The 25,276-nt window shown below is 32.6% G+C and overlaps 1 protein-coding gene and 1 long non-coding RNA gene across 2 annotated transcripts in view; both read right to left on the minus strand.

Moving 5' to 3' along the window:
* Window positions 1-3,084: 3,084 nt before the first annotated feature.
* On the minus strand, window positions 3,085-5,279 carry LOC147843644 (uncharacterized). The gene is made up of 2 exons (XR_015494118.1): window positions 3,342-5,279; window positions 3,085-3,174 (listed from the first exon to the last, which is right to left on the minus strand). It is a non-coding gene; the product is annotated as an uncharacterized LOC147843644 (long non-coding RNA).
* A 34-nt stretch (window positions 5,280-5,313) lies between these two features.
* The window catches only part of rhoca (ras homolog family member Ca), a 34,119-nt gene continuing 14,156 nt past the window's right edge, over window positions 5,314-25,276 (minus strand). The window contains 4 exon segments of the mRNA NM_201150.1: window positions 5,314-7,487; window positions 9,603-9,733; window positions 15,682-15,802; window positions 22,880-23,037. Coding sequence (NP_957444.1) covers window positions 7,314-7,487; window positions 9,603-9,733; window positions 15,682-15,802; window positions 22,880-23,035 — 582 coding nt within the window. The 5' untranslated portion in view covers window positions 23,036-23,037 and the 3' untranslated portion in view covers window positions 5,314-7,313.

Consider the following 25,276-nt stretch of genomic DNA (forward strand, 5'->3'; position numbering starts at 1 on the left):
CCACACTGGGTGCCACTTCGGTCAGCTAAGAACAGGAAACTGAGGCTACAATTCGCACAGGCTCACCAAAATTGGACAATAGAAGATTGGGAAAACGTTGCCTGGTCTGATGAGTCTCCATTTCTGCTGTGACATTCGGATGGTAGGGTCAGAGTTTGGCGTCAACAACATGAAAGCATGGATTCATCCTGCTTTGTATCAATGATTCAGGCTGGTGTAATGGCACATTTTGGGCCAATTAGTACTAACTGAGCATCATGTCAATGCCAAATCCTACCTGAGTATTGCTGCTGACCATGTCCATCCCTTTATGACCATGGTGTACCCCTCTTCTGATGGCTACCTCCAGCAGGATAACATGTCATAAAGCTTGAATCATGTCAGACTGATTTCTTGAACATGACAAGAGTTCACTGTACTCAAAGGGCCTCCACAGTCATCAGATCCTAATCTAATAAAGCACGTTTGGGATGTAGTAGAGATTTGACGGGAGACTCGCATCATGGATGTGCAGCCAACAAAGCTGCAGCAACTGTGTGATGCTATCATGTCAATATGCACCAAAATCTCTGAGGAATATTTCCAGTACCTTGTTGAATCCATGCCGTAAAGAATTAAGGCAGTTCTGGAGGCAGAAGTGGGTCCAACCCGGTTCTAGTAAGAATAAATTAAAATGAACATATTGAAACTAACATCTAAATTTTAGTTTTAAATTCACAGGACCTTTAAATGGCTTGTAAAAACGATAAAAACCTGCATTTTCTAGATAGTTATCAAAAACAATTATTAGTTTGCTTTGTCAATTTATACATTATTTTAAAAAAAATTTATTTTATGTTATGTTACATTCAGCACGTTGTATGCAACGCACAACTTTATGGTTTGTATTAATACCTAAAATCAGAAAAGAGATATTTGTCAACAGTAAATGACCCTAAAATGACTCCGTTCCACGTAATTTAACACAAAAGGAAGAAAAATCCGACGTTAATTTTGTCTCAAAAAAAGTTTATTAGCATAGCTCGGTTTCACTTCATTCAAACATTTACCACTAGTCGTGTTTACAAAGCATCGTTACTATGAGCACTCATAAAAATCTGGATTAATAACTCGTATTTAAAACTTCCAAGAGACCATATGATCACACAGCAGACTGATGTTAGAGCTGCACGTTTGCTAAGACGGCTCACTTTAGACATGCAGATGATGATTTCAGAAATGGGTCTGTTTTTCAGCACGAACTCCACAAACAAGAGCATTAAACATATACTTTTTCAATTTTAGTTGATCTATTTGGATGTTACTTGTACTTCTATTGTACTGCCAGTTCTTTAACAATGCCCTGTTACTTAAATGAAAAACCCATGGCATATCGTTCCAATTGTTAGAGAATTATACAGATGATTAATTTAACATTAGATGTGCTTCAGAATTAAAGTATCTTAAAGAGAATTAGCAATTTTGATGAAACTTACAATGAAATATCTGGGTCATATTTCACCTTCTTAACATATATGTACAGTGGGGGGAAATAAGCATTGAACATGTCACCATTTTTCCCAGAAACATTTCTAAAGGTGCTGTTGACTTCAAATTTTCACCGGAAGCTGATAACTAAATAGTTCCATATATGGAAAGACAGCAATATTAATTAGTTTAGAAATTAAGTTATGTAAAAAAAATGGCACTGGAAAAAACTACTGAACATGAATTAAAGGGAGATGTAGTTCGGCAGTGAAAGCCCAGACAGCAGCTTAAATCTCTCAGCAGTTCTTCAGCAACTTTCTGCCCTTCATCAGTATCAGCTGCTTCAGTTCAACACCTACATTAGCAGGATGATGATGATGATGAAACCAGGGTGGATATTTCAGCAAGACAATGATCCAAAATACAAAAAACTTTCAAATGCTTTCATAGAAAGAAAATCTCTCAATAAAAAAAAGCTGTAGAATGGCCCAACCATTTACCTGACTTGAATCCAATAGAAATGACAAAATAAAGCTCAGATTTGATAGACCCACAGAAGCGTCAAGATTTTTACACTGTTGAAGTCTGTGAAAAACTCACACCTGAGCAATGCATGTGACTTCATTCTCCATATGAGAAGCGTCTTTAATCAGCCATCATCAAAAAGCCTTTTATATAAAGTATTAAATTCAGCAGTTCAGTATTTCTCCTGGTGTCATTTCATTGTTATTACACAAAACTCAAATTTTGTTATATTTTTATGTTTGCATTGTTTGTGTTTTTACAAATATCTGGTTCAATTCCATGTCAACAGCTCCTATAGAATATTTTCCCAGAAAAAAACATTAATTATTCAAAACTTATTTTCCCCACTTTATATACTATATAAGAATCAATCATTCATCATCATCCTGGTTGTGTGTGTGTGTGTGTATGTATATATATATATATATATATATATATATATATATATATATATATATATATATATATATATATATATATATATATATATAGTTTAAGTCAGAATTATTAGGCCTCCTTTGATTTTTTTTCTTCTTTTTTAAAAATTTTTCTAAATGATGTTTAACAGAGCAAGGAAATTTTTACAGTATGTCTAAAAAAAAAATTTTTTTCTTCTGGAGAAAGTCTTATTTGTTTTATTTCGGCTACAATAATAGCAGTTTTTAATTTTTTAAAAGCCATTTTAGGGACACAATTGTTAGCCCCTTTAAGCAATCCATTGAACTTATATTATGTTGAACTGACTTAAACAGCTTGCATAACTCATGAAATTAAGTTAGAACATGATTACCTTACTTTAATAAGTTACAATGACCTAAAAACATATGCTGTCAGGACTAATTGATTATTTATATTTTTACATTGTAGATATTGTTGCAAATTGGTAAAACCTACAATTGCAAAGCAGAAAGATTTTTAAAAATAAATATGGTTAATGATAGCAAAAATGTGACTTTTTCAGAATAAAAAAAAAATTATGCATATGAGAAACAGAGAAAAAAATTATATTTTGACAATTTATAAAAATCACTTTTGTCTTTGACACATTAAATGTATAAATATACAGCTAGGTAAAAATATTTTAAAGACCACTTACATTTTAAAGGATTTATTGGGTGTGTTTGAGTACAACATATGTATTTGTTTCACTTTTGTCTAATACACAGGTGTCAGTTCAAGTTCCTGGAGGGCCGCAGCTCTGCACAGTTTAGTTCCAACCCTGCTCCAACACACTCACCTGTAGGTTTCAAACAAGACTGAAGGATTCAATTAGTTTAATCAGGTCTGTTTAATTAGAGTAGGAACTAGACTGTGCAGAGCTGTGGCCCTCCAGGAACTGAGTTTGACACCTGTAGCCTAATAGCATCTCATCCAATTTTTTTTAATAACACTACCATTCTTATAGCATTTTTTGTTCTTGTTGTTTAGATATTAATAATACACATCTGAAAAAAATGGCAGCTTTTTATCTTTATAAGCAATGATCTAATTGACAACATTTGTGCTTTAAATTAGAAAGACATGTCAACAGAACAAAAATAAGTTTAAAAACTTGAAGATTTTTGAGAAAATCCAAATTTTCAAGTGGTCTTTTAATTATTTTAATATGTGTATGCTTGTGTATATCTCCAAATCTCTTTCCATTCTTATTGCAAGCTGTTTTTCTTTTTTAATTTGTCATGCCACATGACCCAAAACACATTTTGCTGCATTCTTTTACAAGTGAAATAGCTACACCATGCTAATAAAATCACCACTCACTCAACCAGTAAACACAGGGCTGGATTTATGTATGGTGTACCACCTCATGGCACCAAGCAGAGGAAGTGACATCACTATCCGACTTCTAAACCATCTGATAAAATCTACAAAAGCACAAGTCTGCATAAATAGCTACGATTTATGTCAAAAATCTCATGGCCAAATGCACGCAACATTACATGCGATGCAACATTAAAACACTGATGGTGGCAGAACGCATGCTTGTACATAAACGCTCGTCTCATACACATTAAAAACTGATAACTAAAGGCACACAATTCTGTGGGAAATGGAAAGGCACTCAAGGCCTCCTCTAACTAGTATACATTCACTAGTAATCATCAGTCTGTGTATTAATTCGATAGTGATGGAAAGCTTTACATTTAAAAACGTCATGTTTGCATTAGCTATACTCAAGTTTGTGTCTTTAAAAGGGACATTTCAGCCAAAAAAAAAGAAAGAAAGAAAATATGCCATCATTTACTCACCCCAAAACATCATGATGAGGCTAAACATCTCGAATAAAATCTCATTTAGTTTAATTGAGTTGACACATTTTGAGGAAAACAGACCCAAACATTGCCTGAAGCTCCTAGAGACAATTTTTGGTAGTGTATTCTGTCACGATGCTCAAAGCTTTTATGATATGATGGCGTTTTGGCCATAAATGTATTATTATTATTGTTAAAGGAAAATGGAAATTATATATATGCAGATTATACAATATCTCAATTTTTTTTTCATTATTGCAGAAGTAAATATTGATAATGTTCTGTGTATAGTGTGCACAGTTGCAGTTTAGTGCATTTTGTGTCTTTTTATTTGGCTGTTTATAATATTATGATGTAAATGTATGATGTAAAACTTGCGTTCTGTGAATGAACGTCGCCTCGTGGTTCCATCCTAAAGAGGGAAGAAATCACTTTCGCGAACTCTCACGCTCACGCTCAATCTGCCCAGTTGGTGGAATGAACTCCCTAACTGCATCTGAACAGCAGAGTCACTCGCTACTTTCAAGAAACGACTAAAAACTCAACTATTTAGTCTCCACTTCACTTCCTAATCTGCAATTGCCTCTCTGAATATCACACTAACTGTACCCAAAAAAAAATAAAAATACTAATACTAAATTATACTTAATACTAAATAATTACTAAATAATATTATAATCAGCCAATCACATGGCAGAAACTCAATGCATTTAGGCATGTGGACATGGTCGAGACTGCTTTAGTTCAAACCGAGCACCAGAATGGGGGAAAAAAGGTGATTTAAGTGACTTTGAATGTGGCATGGTTGTTGGTGCCAGACATGCTAGTCTGACTATTTCAGAAACTGCTGATCTACTGGGATTTTCACACACAACTATATCATACAGAGAATAGTCCAAAAAAAGAGAAAATATACGCAACTGCTGATGCCATCATGTCAGTGGAGCAAGATCACTGAGGACTATTTCCAGTAACTTGTTGAATCTATGCCAAGAAGGATTAAGGTAGTTCTGAAGGCAAAACGGGGTACAACCCGGTACTAGTAAGGTGTACCTAATAAAGAGGCCGGTGAGGGTGTATAAATAAAATATTTTATTTGACTTTACTTGGATGAGCACATTAACCCATTAGTAACAACTCTTGAAAATGTTTAAATATAACATCTAAATATGGGGAATGACAGCAGAAAAACTAAAGTAATAATATTAATAATAATAATAATAGTATATAATTTAATATAGCGTCTTTAACATTTATTTCTTTACACTTAAAACTAACAAAACAAAAGGTTGGACAACAAGAAAAGACTTGTTTTTAATATAACACTGTTCACTATTATTCTGTTTAAAAGGGCATCATCATGCACTGTTTAGGTATACTGTGGGTTCATTGTTCAGTAATGTTGTTATTTGCATGTTCACAGGGAATTTTGCCGTTCCAGGTAAGGGGCTATCAAACTTGGACAAGGAGGACGAGTGTCCTGCAGATTTTAGCTCCAACTTGCCTCAACACACCTGCAAGGATGTTTCTAGAAAGCCTATTAATGCTACACATTAGAGTTTGTGTGTGCTAAATTCTGTTGTATAGCTGCGAAAAGAAACTGGATTAAACAAGATGATCAGACATTTACAAAGCAAGTGACTGGTCCATATTTTACATTTCTGCCTAAAGAGGTCATGTTTTGATCTTCGATTGGTCTCACGCATTTATATAATGCAATTTCGCAGATCAGAGTTCACCAAACTTGAACTTACAAATGCAGTGAACTGCGAAACTTGTCACACGATCTGTCGCATTTGCATGCGTAAGTCTATGGGGTGAAGAGTGCAGTGTGATCAGGGATAATGAGCTTGATTAACTAGCCCCGATGTCTGATTGGGGTTGGAGCAAAACTTTGCAGGACACCAGGACAGAGTTTGAGAATCCCTGTTCTAGGATTTAGTGAACGGTTACCACTTCCCTCTGGCCATTTGAAAAGATGATGACATTTTATTCAGAAGAACATTGAGGAGTTTTTAGGATTAAATAAAAAGCATTATAAACCAACCTTAATGGTATCATCAATATCCAAAGGTAATTTTTTATTTTTTTTGGCAGCCATTTTCAGCAAAAAACCTTTGATGTTCCACTCAAGAAAAAAAGCACCTTCATCTTGGATGGCCTGAAGTAAATAAACAAACAGCACATTCTCATTTTTGGTGAACTGTCCCTTTAAGACGGCTAATGTGAGAACAATAAGTCAGATTATGTGACAGCATGAGCTCAGTGACGATATTCAGGCAGGTTCAACCAGTTTAGGATCTACACAGCTCAATCCACATGCACACATGTATGTTTACGCCCGTGTGGACGACAAACAGAAAATATAAAAGAAAAATGTCACACCACCGGTTAGCAGATGGTTTTTTTTAGACCTCACTAAGCTTTCAAAATGTGATGACATGTAATTGGTATTTACTTAGGGTAATGCAAAAGCTAGAAATACTCTTTATTACAGGATAGCTTGCACCTTTAAACACATTTAATTGGCTCATAGAGTTATTCACTACTAGAAAAGTGTTTTAAAGTCAAGGAGAAGTTCAAAACTTGCACTTTTTTATACATTCAAATTGTGGAGGGAATGATCATGAAGGCACTGTTTTTATTACCAAATTATTCTGTGCTATTAAGAGATTTCCATTTTGTGATATTAGTTCTGATTACATTAAAATGTAAAAATGTCCTCTTACCAGATTCAGTTATAATGGTCAGTTGATAAATGTGCAAAAATACATACCATTATGACTGATGCCATCCATACAGTACAAACTGGAAAACAAGTTATTCTAAAAAACAGGAAAACGTATACCTATATGTGCGTGTATATCCTGCCATCCTGTTTAATGCATATTTTATTTACTTTCCTCCGTTTCCACCTGTGGGTTTGCATGAAATGTGACATACAGTCCAGTGTATTTATGTTGTTTGGTCAAGACATATTTTTTGTGTGTGTGTGTGTGTGTGTGTGTGTAGAGTTTGGTATTTCCTGGTCATCTGAGAGATCATTCTGGAAAATACCGGAAGCTTCTCTCACAACAGTGAGCACCCGCTCCTCTTCTTCCTCTTGCGAACCTGCAGCGCCGCTCTGGTGGCCATTTCAAAAACTTCCCTCACGCCATCCTTAGTCTTAGCTGAGCATTCCAGGTAGCCGAAGGCGCTAATGCGGTTAGCCATGTCCCTGCCCTCTTCTATTTTAACTGGCTCCTGAAAAACACAAGAGTTTCCATGATAGATTAAAAGTACATTCAAGAGGTTGTTATCACAGAATAAAGCCTGAGAGGCTTATCAGCGAAGTGGAGGGTTGTTGTTTAAGACTGAAGGGCTTTATTCTACTAAAACACCCATCCTGGATGTACTTTATGCCATTTTTACATGGCTACTTGCCTCAAAATCTAAAAATTACACACAAAACATTGTTCTGAGCCGTAGTAGTAAATCAAATCTTTAATTATACACAAAGCTAAAGGACAAACTTGTATTACAAATAAATATATTTATAAATTATACATTTTAATACCAGAATGGTATGTACAGTAAAATCTAAAATTGTGTATGGAAAGCATCGTCTATGCAGCGTGAATGCCATGAAATCAATATGAATAATGTAAAACAATCTAAATGTAAAGGTTATAAAGGTTTTATATATTTATATATATTATTTTACATATAATTATAATTTATTTAATTGAATTTAAAATACTGTAGTTTTTTTTCTTAATTTTTTAATTTTAAAATGATTTTTGCATATTCTAATAAAAAAAAAAATAAAATAAAATAATGACATAAATATAAAAAATAAAATAAAATAAATAAACAAGCATAGTGTAGCATACTTTGAGATTATGTCTGGTCTTTCTTTGGTGCTATTAAAACCACCGCATCAAACCTGCAGCTCTTTTATAAAATTATAGTAAATCACATTTTAAATTGCAACAGCAATTGATCAGATAAATCATTCATTTTCTTTTCAGCTTAGTCCCTTTATCAATCCGGGGTCGCCACAGCAGAATGAAGCGCCAACTTATCCAGCATGTTTTTACGCAGCGGATGCCCTTCCATCCGCAACCCATCTCTGGGAAACATCCACACACACTCATTTCTACTCATACACCCCGGACATTTTAGCCTACCCAATTCACCTGTACCGCATGTCTTTGGACTGTGGGGGAAACCGGAGCGCCCGGAGGAAACCCATGCGAACGCAGGGAGAACATGCAAACTCCACACAGAAACGCCAACTGACCCAGCCGAGGCTCGAACCAGTGACCTTCTTGCTGTGAGGGGAGAGCACTACCTACTGCGCCACTGCGTCCTCCTCAGATAAATCACAATTAGAATTTTTTTCTCCAAATTGTGCAGCCCTACTGGAATTTAGATACCAAAAATATTTAAAAATGTAAAGTTTTAGCTGTATAATCATTAAGTTTTATAGTACAAACTGTATTAACTTCACTGACACTGAAACCAGGATGACATGATGTGTAAATTACACTAACCATGTCTCGCCCAAAGAAAAATGTTTTTACTGTAAATAAAAAGAAGGTTGCATTGCAAAAAGAATTAATAGTTGATTATTTTTAATAATTCAAAGTAATGACTACTAATATACAACATGCCAACTTGTACATCTCAGATGTACAAACTGGCAGCTAGTACAAGCTTGTGTCCATGTGAGCAGTTTTTGTTACTTTCTTCCCAAAAGTCTACAAGAGACATGCATATAATAAAGTTCATGTGAAATCAATATTTAAAATGTGCTTAGATTGTTGTTCTTAGGTGAACAAATAATATGTGCAAGTTATGTGCAATGCATTAAAAACAATTATTTTGGTAATCTTCAATCGAAGTCTGATCATTTGCTTTTGTGTTTGACATCAGTTTGACAGTTTCAGCCACAATATTCTTAACCACGCTCATCTTACAGTTAGTTTGTTATGAAGAAATGATGCATGATAAGAAAGCCCGACCCCCTACTCAATATTCCGTCATTGATGTCCAAACTTTTTGATAAAGTGTATAAATTTAAATGAATCAACTAATTAATGTCTGAATTTTATGAATGATGGATGTCAGAATGTTGACTTGTGACATAACACCTCTTTTATTATTGCTAACTGGATCAATTTAATGGTGGCCCTCTGCCCATTATCACTGACATATTATTTAGAGGACATCAGTCATTGGGTATTAGAAGTTGGAGTGATGGCCTGAGTTCGAGGAGTTTTACAGATGATAATGACCAGGCCATCAAGAGTGACAGTAATGTTAGCTGCTAAGAGCTTTTTATTGGGACTCCCTACAGTACAGTAACACACACACCTGCTTCATCTTAGTCAGCTCCCTCCGTGTGTTCTCATCAGTACGCAGATCTCTCTTATTGCCCACCAGGATTATGGGAACATTGGGGCAGAAGTGCTTTACCTCCGGCGTCCACTTTTCTGGGATATTCTCTGTGAAAGCACACACACATTTAAGACTGATTATTTTAAATAAAGAAACAAAGAATTACAGAGTTTACACAATTGCTAGACTGACATACTGGGGCTATTATGTTTAACAGTTGAGTTACTGAAAATGTATGCCCCCTGCCCGTCAGACATCTTAATGAAAGGAAAAATATAGCCATACCGCATGTTTCAATGCTTTTGCATTATCTCACAAATTGGGTAATTTTGTTGTATGTAATTATAATGGTTCGAAGAGTTGTAATCAACATGTGTTTGAATTTGCATCTGCACTAACAGGTGTTGTCAAAAGAACTGGCACTTTGGTAACAAATAGATAAATATAAATAAAATGATAAAGGTGGGCCTACCAGGATGTCACATGATTTTATTAAGGAATAAATAAATAAATAAAGAAAAAAAAATCCAAAATCAAATCAAATAAATAAAATAATAATAATGACACTGTTTCAATTTACAATAACATTCTAAGTGAAGCTGCTTTGACATCTACATTGTAAAAGCGCAACATAAATAAAGGTAAATTGAATTAAATTAATAATAATAATAATAATAATTATTATTATTATTATTACATAAATTTTGGTTATTTACAAAAAATATATATATGTGTATATTTGTATGCATATAATGAATACAGTTATAACATTTTTATTTATTAAATTTATGTATTTACTTTTATTTAGTAAATGTCTTTTTTATTTGGACCACTTGAATTTAATTTGGGCCACTAAATTATCAAGAGTCCCTGCCTAAAAGGCTACCAGGGATTTAGAAATTTTGCAAACCCTGAATTATAAACAAAACTATTATACATTTTATATAAATATATAAAAGTTGAGTAAATAGAAATATCACAGATTATTAAATGTATTGCATGTAAAAAAATTGCAGAATCCAAAATAAAAATGAATAATTTACAGAAATCCATTATTACTTTAAGAAAAAAGTGTTCCCAGACTATATTGTATTTCTGGGTTCCACTTTATATTAAGTGACCTTAACTTATATGTACTTACACAGGAATTATTAGTTTGTTACAATGTATTGTGTAAATACATGTATTTACTGTGTACTTATGCTTGATTAAATACATGTATGTAATTACATCTGTAATTAACTTCTGTAATTACATTTGTAAATACACGGTTGACCATCCCTTACACCCTCACCCACCCTTAAACCTACCCATGCCACCAAACCTGTCCATAATCCAACCTCTATCCCAACTCAAAAGTACCACAAGTGTTCTCAAATACATTATAAACACAGTAAGTACATTGTATTTATTTTTTGATGTAAGTACATAGTAGTTAAGGACACTTAATATAAAGTGGACCTATTTCTGTAAATAATTAAAATTTATTTTGGAGTCTGTAATTTGTAACAGTTAGGCGAGAGCGGGGAGTAAAAGTTTAGATTTTTCATAAAACCTTAATTTTAAAAGATAATGTTTTTAGCAGAAATAAACATTTTTCTGTGGTGCCTAACTCACAACAGTGCTCTATCAAAATCAGGTGTTTTGTTGTATTAATGTAGAACGACTCCAATAACTTCACTCTGAGCAAAAGTTGCACATTGGTACATTTGAACACATAGGCTGGACAAAAGTAGCGCACGGGTGTGTCAATAATAACAACAATATCTGCTAGATGTACTGGCTTAATCTAGTTTATTTTAAATAAATCTGACTGTGACTTTGTTGATGTTAACTGCAAACATATTCTGTCTTTTATCTTTGCAAAAAAATATTGAATGGAATTTTCATTTTAAATTTCACTTCCATTAAATGTTTCGAAAGCAATGCAAAATTTTAAGATTTTCTACAATTTTGGAATATTTTTGTTTTATTATTTTTGGCAATTTTTTTAAACATCTGAATCTGAACACTGCAAACTCTAATGTAAGCAAATAAAAAAAAGCTATGGCTATTATAAGGGGGACATTAATAACAGTGTTACTTTCATCCCCACAGGAACTCTTGCCATTTAAACCTGATTTACTTTTTAACTCTGATATTGTTAACTAAAGGGTGTGTTTGCACTAAATCACTCGTAGATTGATCATTACTGTGACACATGAAAAGAGAAACACAACTTGTAAAAAAAAAAAAAAAAATTAACCACTACAGTGGTTTACTTTTTGCATTTAAAAACAGAAATGGAGCTACGGTCCCAAAAAAAATCACATGATATTTGGTAGCTCCATCAAGCGGTGCATGCTGATTGTGCTGTTATAGCCTGGAAATCATGTCTTTAGGGGTTTGAGAAAAACACTTTGTTACTTTCGTCCCCGCTCTACCCCACATTATATTTTATTTTATTATATTATGTTGTATTGTATTATATTATGTTGTATTATATTATATTATATTATATTATATTATATTATATTATAACTTTAAGAAAGTGTTCTCAGACTATAACATAATATAGTATAATATTATATAATGTAATATAATATAATATAATATAATATAATAACATTATTATACAATAGCTTTTCAAGCTTTACAAACACATCTATAATGTATAAACATATTATACATGAACATTTTTATTAGTGTATTATAAATAGAATGTGTGTGTGTAAACTTGTACAATATATTTATTTAAGTCTTAAATACTATATTAATATAATAAATAGTCAAGTTTTTCCAAACTGTAAGTCCTGTAATTAGAAAAATATGAGCAATAAATCTATGACGTGGTTAAATAATACTTATATATGCTCTTATAGAACATCGTTTTGTAATGTGACTGTGACCCAAATAAAGTATGAGTGAGATGAGGGATTTGCCCCAACTGCAATCCTATTATTGAAAAGCATTTCATGTTTGGAGTCTTGGAGGACTAAAGCTGGTCCCATTCACTGCTTTCACTGCTGTGGGGAATTACAGCACCCGCTCTTTATGTAATATTGATCTCTTGAACTCTGCTGAATCATGCGGCTGAATTCTGACAAGGAGTCTCAGCTCTGAACTTGGTCACACACTAGTAAGGTTACATTTACTCCCGGTACGGTTGTGAACATGCACACTGAAAAAATAGCCAGGGTGCTCATGTGTTGTAAAACTGTCTTTACTGGCACACCGTGAGCTTTGCAAGTCGACAAAACAAAGTTTAAACAATATGATGGTGATCTTTTTTATACTGTGTGGCTCCTGATAGATTTTCTTTTATTATGAAGCAGAAAGGAGGGATGAAGTCAGGGAGCTTAGAATTAATAAACCTAATTCTCGGCCAGTCAGGTCTAAGAAACACACATCAAATAATTCTATAAAACAAATATTTTTTTTTGTATTCTATGGAATTGTCTATAGAATTTTGTTCTAAAAAATTATATTCAAGCAAAAAAAAAATCTTAAATTCTCTTAGCATCACTCTAGTTGTCTCTTTAGATTGTTTTCCAGTTACATTTAGGATTGATTTCTGTTGAAAGAAATCATTATTTTTGAAATCATTGTTATTATCTAGAATAATAATTGTATAATCACAACAGCACTGTTATTTATTTACAATTATAGATTTTTTTTTCTTAGACTATATATTTATTTATTTATTTTTATTTCTTGGAGGAGGGCTGTGCCCCAGTAGAGCTTTATGTATAGCAATGCCCCTGGTATCAAACAAACTGTAAAGTAATTTTAAATATTTACATTTCAAATATTGAAAAATACATAAGATTTTATGGTTGCTAGTGCTGCAGTTTCTTGTCAAGCCTCTCTGCCTTTAAATAAGGATTTTTTATTTATATATATAAGACCAATGTAAAAATAATGATGAAATGTTTTCAGTTTTCAAATCTATATGTAAATATAAATAAATATAAAGTTTTTCCAACATTATAAGTAATTTTACAAATATCATTATAATTTTCACATGATTTTTCATAGTATATACACATTTTAGAAGTTTTATAATATTCTGGTAAAATGAAAGGATATGCTGTCAAATCAAATGAGGCTTATTCTCTCTCAGAACAATTTAATAGACAAATTGTTCTTTTGGTCATTTGTGTTTTCTATAATAAAAATTCACACATTTTTTTCTGAATACAGTGGTCCCTCGTTAATCACTAACAAATTCTAAATGTCTACACCATTTTATGAAATGTTTTAGGAAACATGGTGGAATGAGCATTGATTCCATTTTAAACTCGATGTGTTAAAACAAAAGAAATGCATTAGTGTAAATGAAGCTTAAAGGGATAGTTCACTAAAAAATGAAAATTCCCTCATTATTTATTCTCCAAGTGGTTTTAAATCTTTAATTTCTTCTGTTGAACACAAAAGAAGATATTTTTTAAAATGTTGGAAACCGGTAACCACTGACTTCCATGCAATGTGTTTTTCCAACTACGCAAGTCAAATGTTAGTTTTTCAGCTTTGTCCAAAATATCTTCTTTTGTGTGCAACAGAAGAAAGAAACCAGCATTCTTCAAAGTATGATCGTTTGTGTTAACCAGAGGAAAGAAAGAAATTCAAATAGGTTTTAAACAAGAGAAGTAGGGCTGCACAATATTTCTTTTGAGCACTGATATCACAATGTGTGCATCCGCAATAGTCACATATGCAATGTTGAGTTGGAATTATAAATGGCCAGAAACCACAGGTCAAAATACAGGAGATTTGTGGACACTGCAGAACTGAACCATAATAGAGTGAAAGTTTATCATCTGCATGTGGTTTTAAAACCTGTGACTGTGTGAGTAGTGCAAAAAGATTTTTTTATTTTATTTAATTATTTATATGATGGACTATACAGAGTTATTTTACAGTTAACTATTCAATTTCTGTATCTGAATACTGCTGCTCTCTCCAGAATCAATAAAGCACGATTTATTTCACTTTAATATTTGCTTCATTCTGTTTATTTATGACAGTAGTTTATTACATACAGTTAAAGTCAGAATTATTAGCCCCTTTTAATTTTTTTTTCTTTTTTAAATATTTTCCAAATGATAATTGACAGAGCAAGGACATTTTCACAGTATGTCTGATAATATTTTTTCTTCTAGAGAAAGTCATATTTGTTTTATTTCAGCTAGAATAAAAGCAGTTTTTAATTTTTTAAACACCATTTTAAGGTCAAAATGATTAGCCCCTTTAAGCTGTTTATTTTTCCCAATAGTCTACAGAACAAACCATTGTTATACAATAACTTGCCTAATTACCCTAACCTGCCTAGTTAACCTAATTAACCTCATTAAGCCTTTAAATGTCACTTTAAGCTGTATAGAAGTGTCTTGAAAAATATATAGTCAAATATTATGTACTGTCATCATGGCAAAGATAAAATAAATTAGTCATTAGAAATGTGCTATAAAAACTATTATGTTTAGAAATATGTTAAAGAAATGTTCTCTCTGTTAAACAGAAATTGGGGGAAAAATAAAAAGGGGGACTAATAATTTAAGGGGCTAATAATTCTGACTTCAACTGTATGTATATAATAAATTACATAAAAATATGTATTTATATTTCACTCCCCAACAAAATCATCCCAAGTAATGACAAATAGAGCTATTTAAGTCAATTGGTGAAATTATACTGCAATATATTTATCGTATATAGCAGTGTAATATTTGTCGAATATCTTGCCGCCCTAAAGTGTTTTTCATTCTTTGGTGAACTATCCCTTTAAGATTTAAATTTGTTCAAGCTTCCTGACACTCAATGCATCTGGGAAAGCAGCAGGATGTTCCTTCAGGAAGCTGCTGGGAGATAAAGGACAGTGATGTCACCGACACAAGAGTTATCATGAGGCGCTTCGACTCTTAGACACAACACTGGAACTTCCTGCACACACGGATGATTCAGACAATCCTTTTCTGCCAGTAAGAAAGATTATCCGTGGCCTCAGAACAATACGCATGAGTCAGAATTCAAGATATGAAGAAGATTCTCTGTATAAAAGAAAAAAAATACTTACCTAAACTGTCGGGACTGTCTATGGAGAAGCACATGAGGATGACATCTGTGTCTGGGTAAGACAGAGGTCTGAGACGGTCATAGTCCTCCTGTCCTGCTGTGTCCCACAATGCCAGCTCCACCTGCAGATCATAATTGGGTAGAATGACTTTAAGCTCAGCGGAGAGCCTTGTGTGTTCAGCACAGCCCACTTGACGTCACATTATACCTTAGAAGGGTCCCAACCACTACACTTTAGACAACAACTGAGCTGGAGACATGTGAGTGTTTGTGAGTGTGTGTATACGGGTTTGTGTGGTTTAAGAGGACAGACATTGTACAATTGTACAATGACATGAGTATAGCCTACTGTACATTGTACTCAATTAAAGTGGTTTACATGGAGATGCCTTCATGCTTAGCGATCATACTTAACAGGGTCTTTTGAAATTTCAATTTTGCCAGTGGCTTCCTGTGAGGGGCAGTGTTGAAGTAAGGTCATAAAACAAGCAGTTTTCACAGCAGTGTGCGTGTGCCACTAAACCTACAAAACCTTTTTTTTTTTTAGTTTATCTTCTCAACTTCTTTTTATTTAACTGTAATAAATGTAAGGAATTATTATTATTGTTGTTATTTAGTTTTATGTATTGTAGATCTCTTCAGGACAATTCTCAACACATAATTTTAGAATTCTATTTATTCTAATAGGCAGCACAGTGACTCATTGTTAGCGTTGTCACCTCACAGCAAAAAGGTCGCTGGTTCGAGTCCCGACTGGGTCATTTCACATTACTGTGTGGAGTTTGCATGTTCTCTCCACGTTGGCATGGGTTTCCTCCGGGTGCTCTGGTTTCCCCCACAGTCCAAAGACATGCGCTATAGGTGAATTGGGTAAACAAATTTGGCCGTAGTGCGTGTGTGACTGGGAGATGGTCTGGGTGTTTCCCAGTACTGGGTTTCTAATTCTTTTCGAACAAACTAAATAAAACTTAAATATATATTTTCAATTAAAAAAAAAATAATAATAAATAATATTTAATTATATATATATATATATATATATATATATATATATATATATATATATATATATATATATATATATATATATATATATATAAAATTAATAATAATAATATATAAATAATAATAATAATAATAATAATAATAATATATAAATAATATTTATAATAAAATTTAATAATAATAATAATAATAAATAATAATAATAATAATGCTAACTAAATGGACTTAATGAACCTATTAACCTATCATGTGAGCCATAATCAGTAAATAAATTAACATTTATTCTGCTGTACATTAACTTTTAGGAAGATTTCTATGCAAATTTTGTAAATCATATGCCTGAAGTCTTAAAAAAAGGGCCCAATCACCGGCATGGCTTGAATTTGAATGTGTGGAAAAAAATGAAAAACTTTCAAATAAAAAAGTATGTTATTTTATCAGAGCTTTTAATCGGTCACAGAAGATATCGCTCAAAATAAATTCCTTAATCAACTTTCAAATCATGTCAGATCACAGCTGTTCACATACAAATCAGCCAACAGCATCACAGTATGCTCCTAATATTGTCCAAAAAACAAATGAACTTTAAAGTATCAGTCCTTCGCATGTGTCACATATAAACAGCGGCAGGATCAGCTTATCCAATCACAATCCAGATGAAGTGAATTAGTTAAAGGGATGATTAGAGGGAATCAAACAGCATCCCGTCTGCTCTCCTGCAGGACTGAGTCACATCATTACACAACCTCTCGTCAGACAGCAGATTGTGTTTTCCTCACATCTGAACATCTACTGTGTAATCGGCTGTTCAGGTGAGGAATATAAAAGCCCATAATGTTTCAGAGAGCTCATCATTTTTCACAACCAATGAATAGATGGCCTCAGTAAAAAAAAAAAATGGATGTCATAGCAGCTCCAAGGAGCATTTTGGAGAAAGATAAATGTCTTTTTGCTCTTAGAGGAACATGTAGTGCATGATGAATCATTTGTAATAAGAACAGGAACATTAAAGTAAATAGAGCCAATTTGGATTTCATGTTGACTGTAGCTCTTATGTCATTCTGTGGGTCGGTTTGACCTGTAATACAAAAATTGAGCTGACTGGTTAACTTGGGATATATTTTTAATTTTGTGACCATTTCTCATTCAGTGTCATGAACATGCTTCCAGAGTTCCAGAGTGCTTCTAGGTGTCATCAAATGTGCATAAACTGCTACAATGATTATGAAGATCACAGGTTAATTAGAGACAAAATGTTGTTTAACAACAAACAAAATTAGTTTTACATTTAAAACAAACCTCTAATAAATAGCATTTAGATGTATATAAATAAGTAAACAAACATCTAATAATAGAAATAAATATCTAACATAGATACATACCTATACACCTAAATACGGAGAGTCTCAAAAACTCTTTTGTACGAGGGACTACTTTCTTCCCACGTTCATTCACATTAGCAGCTGATGTCAGAACAGCAGAAACCGTTGCTACTCACAAATGTCACGTTAGAGCTAGTATTTGAATGATTCTCTAGTGTAATATCTAAAGTGATGACAAAACAGGTGATTATGCTTATTATGCGGTCTCTGTCACCATCTTGTGGCGGAATGTCAAACATGTTTGCTCAACTCAGTATGACAGGCTCGTTGAATCTCTAAAATTATGAATATTCAAAACAGGCACTATCCTTTTAAATAAACTGTATAGTTGCAGTCTAAACAACTACATTCTTGCCTAAAAAAGCCTCAAAAGTACATTAAGTTATTTGTCAAGCTGTAGAGAGTTTATTTAACTGCTGTCACTGTGGGCAGAGTGATACACAGGAGTGAAGAGGCTGTACGAGTTCTGATATTGCAGAGTATTGCACGGCTAAATATATAAATATACAGTTGAAGTCAGAATTATTAGGCCCCTTTGAATTTTTTTCTTTTTTTCAATATTTCCCAGATGATGTTTAACAGAGCAAGGACATTTTCACAGTATGTCTGATAATATTTTTTCTTCTAGAGAAAGTCTTCTTTGTTTTATTTCAGCTAGAATAAAAGCAGTTTTTAATTTTTAAAAAATACATTTTAAGGTCAAAATGATTAGACCCTTTAAGCTATAAATAAAGATAGACACAGATAATGATATTTAATTAGTTACATTTCCAAAAAAATGACTATTTATTTATAACTTTTACTGTGATTGTCATTTTAAGTTTTATTTACATAATAATAATAATAATAATAATTTATTTTATTTGTAAATGGCGGCTTTCTAGACACCCAAGGTTGCCTTACAACAAGCATCAACAGCCATAACAGAACAAACTAAAACAATTAATAAAACATTGCCAAACAAGCATTTTAAATGCATGTAAGGGTTTGCAGGTACAAACGCATCGAGAATATAATAAAAAATGAAATAACATTACTATTGTTATAATATTATATTATAATTACATGATAAAAAAAATAGTAAAAAGAAAGCCATACATAGTGTATCTATAGACACTTTTAATTTTATATTTACATTTTATTTTAGTTATTCGCAAAGGCAGTTTATTTTTATTACTTTTTGGAGTTTATTGTCTTTCTATGTACATATTTTTATATCTTTTTTAGTATCTAAATAGTCCTTAATAACAATTGAATAAACAAAAAAAAAAAGTCATGCATGTTAAATAAAGTTTTTTTTTTAATAAAATGGTTTACTTATTTATCCGTTTTTTATTTATGTGTAGTTTTGGTAATAATTGAATTATTTAATTGTTGTTATTAATTTAATTTTACCCCATATTTATACATTATCGGATGGTGTAAATGTATGTTTTTCCACAGGGTCAGAGTAGAAGACAATGTTTCCGAGGGCTGTACAGATTTATGCTCAATCACCACTTCTATATTTATAGACGTGTATATATAGAAGCCTCTAGATTTTGACAGTGTAACGGCTCTGAGAGAGCAAGAGGGGTTTTACAGCAGAAGCAGTCCAACTCTTAACTGCAACATATCTGGTGCTGGAGACACAGAATGAGACCACCTTCCCGAAACGCCGTCCTCCATTATGAGGAAATGAGGTGGTGTGTTTAATCATGCTCTATGTGGAGGAGAATCACATCGACAACAGGCGAGAAAATTGCAGGCAGGAAACCAGAGAGAACAGCCATTTCCTGTTTTGCCAAGGCCCCTTCAGATTTCACAGTGGTCAGAGACGGAAAACACCAGGGCAATGGGAGATCTAGCAGAGCCCTTCATTGTCAGCCATTATAAAACAGTGTTTTTTGTTGTTGTTATTTTTCGTTTAATTTTAGACAAATTATTTACTTTTAGTCATTTTTTATATGATTTTGTTATTTTAATTTGTTTTTTTTATTTTACTTTACAGTACGTTTATTTCACTTGCTTGCCAGGTCAACATTCCAATATTTTAATAAAAAGTAATTAATTACTAAAATATATTTTTAATATGGCTGCACGATATTGGAAAAATCTAACATTGCGATATTTTTTTATTCTACAATACATTGCTCAGCATATATATGTACACCCCTCTAAATCTCTCTTTTCTATTCGGATTTTTAATAGGAAGCTATACAATATTAAATTTGTGCATATACATTAGATTATTTAATTCAACTTAAGTTATTTATATAGCGCCTTTACAATGTAGATTGTGGCAAAGCCGGTTAACATAGAAGTTCTAGTAAAATCCAGATTTCAGAGTTGGAGTTGTTTCAGTGTGGTTTAAATTTCACTGCTGAAAGTTCAAAAACTGAAGACCAAATCCATCAACGCGATGCTCCACAACTTCCAATCCAAGCAAGCCAGTTGTGACAGTGGTGGTCAGTACTGAAGCCAAATCTGGAGCCAACCTAACAAAATAACTTACGATAACAGTCTAAAAACTAGTACACCCAAATTTATGTTATAGAAAAATATTAAAATACAAAAAAGAAAGAAGAAAAAAACAAGAGAAGCAAAATTTTTTTTAAAATTTTGTTGAAATTTTGTAGGTTGTCATGTTTTTTGCAATATTTTTCTTTATATTGCAATATTAATTGTATTATCTTTCAATTTCTAAATATGTTTGGTGACTAAAGTATTATTTTAATAAATATATCTGTTTAATAAATCTGTTCAGTTAAAATGCGCCAAAATACATTGCCTATTTTCACTGAGAAATTAATAAAAATATTCATTTTCAAAATGGGGTGTACTCAATTATACTTGGCACTAGAGATGTGAATACTAGATACTGAGATGTGAATATAATTTTACTAGATGAGATGAATAATTATTTGTACAGAATTGATCGTTTTAGGTTAGTTGGGTTGATTCTGCATAATATAGAATAAATCTACAAGCACAGATAAGTTCAAGACAAACTGCTTTCAGGTATATGTCATAGTATTCATTTTTAGAAATAATTCAATAAAATGAATCATTATTAATTTGTCAAAGTTACAAACGATACATGCTTAATCTTATGCTTAACTGCTTTTAAAACCCTCAAACAATCACAGGCCTCAAAAAAAACTTGCAAAATGATAAAGTATAATCCAGACTCAACATTGCGTATACTCGCGATGTGCCTCTTGTGAACGATTTATTTCACAACTCTATTCCAAAACAATGACTATAATATAATAATAATAATAATAATAATAATAATAATAATAATAATATTTTTTTGTAATTGCTAAATATGGGGCAGCATGATGGCTCAGTGGTTAGCAGTCCCAGCTGGGTCAGTTGGCATTTCTGTGTGGAGTTTGCATGTTCTCCCTGTGTTGGTTTGGGTTTACTCCGGGTGCTCTGGTTTCCCCCACAGTCCAAAGACATGCGCTATAGGTAAATTGGATAAACTTTATTGGCCACAGTGTATGAGTGTGTGTGTGAATGCAAGTGTGTGGGTTCCCTGTACTGGGTTGCAGCTGCAAGGGTCTCTTTTGTGTAAAACATGCACCGAATAGTTGCCCCTCTGAAATAGAGACTAAGCAGAAAGAAAATGAATGAATGAATTGCTAAATACAAAATACTTTTGTTTTGGGATTGTGATTTTTATTGTTTTATGGAGTGTAATATGGCTCTATGCTTCTTAAAATTACTTTTATTTCAATTTTGATCATTTTAGCAGGTCTATATAAACTTATTGTATTCAGGAAATTCTCAAGGCAATATTACATTTTAAATTAATAATATAAATAATAATAAAAATGATCAAACAACAACAACAATTATTATTATTATTTATAATAATAATAATAATAATAATATTTTTAAAGATCATCATTCTAAAACATAGATTTTTAAGTAAATTTTATTTTTTATTTTATTGTTTTAATTTTGTTTTTAGTAAGTGTTTATTTTTTCATACATTTATAGTTTTATGTACAGTTGAAGTCAGAATTAATAGTTCCCCTGAATTATTAGCCCCGTTTATTTTTCCCCCCGATTTCGGCTTAAAGGAGAGAAGATTTTTTTCAACACATTTCTAAACATAATAGTTTTAATAACTCATCACTAACTGATTTATTTTATCTTTGCCATGATGACAGTAAATAACATCTGACTAGATATTTTTCAAGACACTTCTTCAACTTAAAGTGAAATTTAAAGGCTTAACTATGTTAATTAGGTAAATTAGGCAGGTTAGGGTAATTAGGCGAGTTATTGTATAACGATGGTTTGTTCTGTAGACTATCGTAAAAAAATTCTAGCGTAAAGGGGCTAATAATTTTAAACCTAAAGTGGTTCATAAAATTTTTTAAATGTATTTTAGACTTTCTCCAGAAGAAAAAAATATTATCAGACATACTGTGAAAATGTCCTTGCTCTGTTAAACATCATTTGGGAAATATAAAAAAAAAATAAATAAATAAATTAAAAAAATCAATGGGGAGCTAATAATTCGGACTTCAACTATATATATCATAAAGGCTAAATTTAGATAATGCATCTATAAAACACACCAAAAACAACAACAACGTTTATGTATTGTTTGATAATCATGGTAAAATTGACTAAGAAAAGAAAAGAAAAAAAAAGAAAAGAATCAATAAAAGCAAATCTCAGATCAGTGCTTAGGTTTCACAATCAGTGATTTTTCAAACCAAACCCAAACTTCAATGTGTGTAAACACTGCAAGACGAGCTGCATTAAAGCATGGCGCTGGGGCTTTGGAGGCGGACAAAAATCAATACCAACCTGTTTGCTGTCGACTTCAATGTCAGCAATGTAGTTCTCGAACACAGTAGGCACGTAGACTTCTGGAAACTGGTCTTTGCTGAACACTATGAGTAGACAGGTCTTCCCACATGCTCCATCTCCCACGATCACCAGCTTTTTCCTGATAGCCGCCATAGCTGAAGAGCAAAAAATAAAAATGATGAAAGGTTTGCTTCAACCCCAATCAGCCTAATCTTTATTTCTGATCTTTTGACACTGAAAGAGTTCAATGCACTATGAAAACATGCTTGGCTTGGGTCCAAAAAGACTGCCTTGGAATACATCCAACTCAGAAGAACAATTTGTTCTCAAAGAAAGAGTTCACAAAACTCTTCTAAATGATTTGTTCACTAATTGACCTTCTCTGTGCTTTCACGAAATTCATGACCAAGACATTTCTGTCTATTGGTCTACTTTTAGGATACTTTCATGGCATTTTAGACATTTTGAAACTTGATAGCTTTTAAGCATTTAAAAATATATTATTATGGCTAGGTCTGCCAATATATAATTTTAGCATCATTATCACAATGTGATCATTCATTTTAACTTGAATAATTATTAATGTTACTGAATTATTTTTATTTTCATTAAACAATTACTGTATTAATTATTATAGTAAAAATTATAAAATGCTATTTATTTAGATTGTATTAATTCTTTTTTTATTATTGTATTTATCTATGCTTGTAAATTGTTTATTACAGAGCCTACATAATTATCTCAATCAAAGTAAAATTATTTCCAAACAGAGACAATAAGTCATCTGGAGAAATTGTATTTATATCTTTATATATACAGCAGAATAACAAAATAACGGAATGTTACATTTTTCCAGTATACACTGTTAAAAAAAATTTCCATAAATTAGTGAGAGGGGTCCGGATGCAGACCTGGTGCAGATGCAATCTGAGCTGCATGCAATGCAGGTTAACATGCAATGCAGGGTAATGGCAGGGTTCAATGCTAAGGATTTTTTTCTACTGGCCCAATCGGACCAGTGGTTCAGATTTTTACTTGCCCTGCCAATATTTTCACTGGCCCCACCAAAAAAAAAGTTAATAACTATTTCTTAGCCAGAAAAAAATCTAAATAAAAAATATATATACACGTGTCAAAATGTTTGTAAATCTAGAATGTAGATATTTAGAAAATGTTAATAAATGTGTAATGAGCAAAATTCAAAGTGTTTTGAAACAAACGATGGCTATAGACCTGCCAAACTGACAGCAAACTGTACAAAACATCACTTATTTTTTTTAGTTGTGGTGTACCCTTGTATACTGTATGTCTGCTTCCAATAGGTTAGAACAGATGTTTTCCTTTAGCATTATCATTTGATGTTACCACCATGTTGCTGTCTCTTTGCTGTAATAACGTGCTCACAACATCCAATCAGATAAGAAGAAACAAGAAGGTAGCATTTGAAGGCTTGAAAACACAAACAGTTTCTCAATTCTAAAACTGTATTTGCATGCAATTGACAAATAGTCACAGGCAAATTAAACTTTAGTGACAAGGCAGCAGTGGCCCGTTCGGGCCAGTAACGATCCTGTCTACTGTCCAGAGCATCTCACACGCTGGCCCTGGGCCATCGGGCAGTCCTTATTGTTGAGCTCTGAATGGGCTCACCTAACCCCACCCCTAGTCCAACCCCTCACAGTGACATCACAAGCTCCACTGAGTGCATTGTGTCTAACATTGTATCGCTGAGTCAATCTTAGCTCGCATTAAAGGCTGCATCCATATACTATTGAAATTAACAATTTTCCATATTTTGTGATTCATGTTTTATTTTCCCCTCGTTTACTTTTGAATCGCATTATGGGACCTTGATCTTTCTTCTGACAACTTTTAACCTTTAAAAGTGACTTTTATTAACATTTTAAATAGTTTAAAGTGATATATTGTCTGGGTTGGTGTTGTATTTTACGCTAAAAAACCCTTGCAATAAGCTGCAGGTCAATTTTAGGTTAATTCACAACTTATTTCTCTATATGCTATTTCTTATACATTATATGATTTCAAACCACTAACATGTCAATAAAAGTCACTTTGTTAAACTTTAGAGTTGCATTTGCAACAATAAGAGTCAACAGAGCAGAGATTAACATCCCATAATGCAATTCACAACCATAAATAAACTGAACACACAAAATATGGAAATTGTTTATTAACAGATATTTCTTTCTAATATAGCGTGCATCTCCAATTAAGACCAGGAAATGTCGCATATTCAATGTTTTTCTTTCTATGCTTCATCTTCCAGGCTTGTGTTGCTCTGTTCAAAATGATAGCCCAATGTTATCTTTGCCATTAAGCCATATGTTGTCCACCATAACCGAACAACAAGCCTGAAGGCACGAATGCAAGACA

The sequence above is a fragment of the Danio rerio genome, chromosome 6 (genome assembly GCF_052040795.2).
Source record: "Danio rerio strain M-AB ecotype USA chromosome 6, GRCz13ab, whole genome shotgun sequence".
Taxonomy (NCBI): domain Eukaryota; kingdom Metazoa; phylum Chordata; class Actinopteri; order Cypriniformes; family Danionidae; genus Danio; species Danio rerio.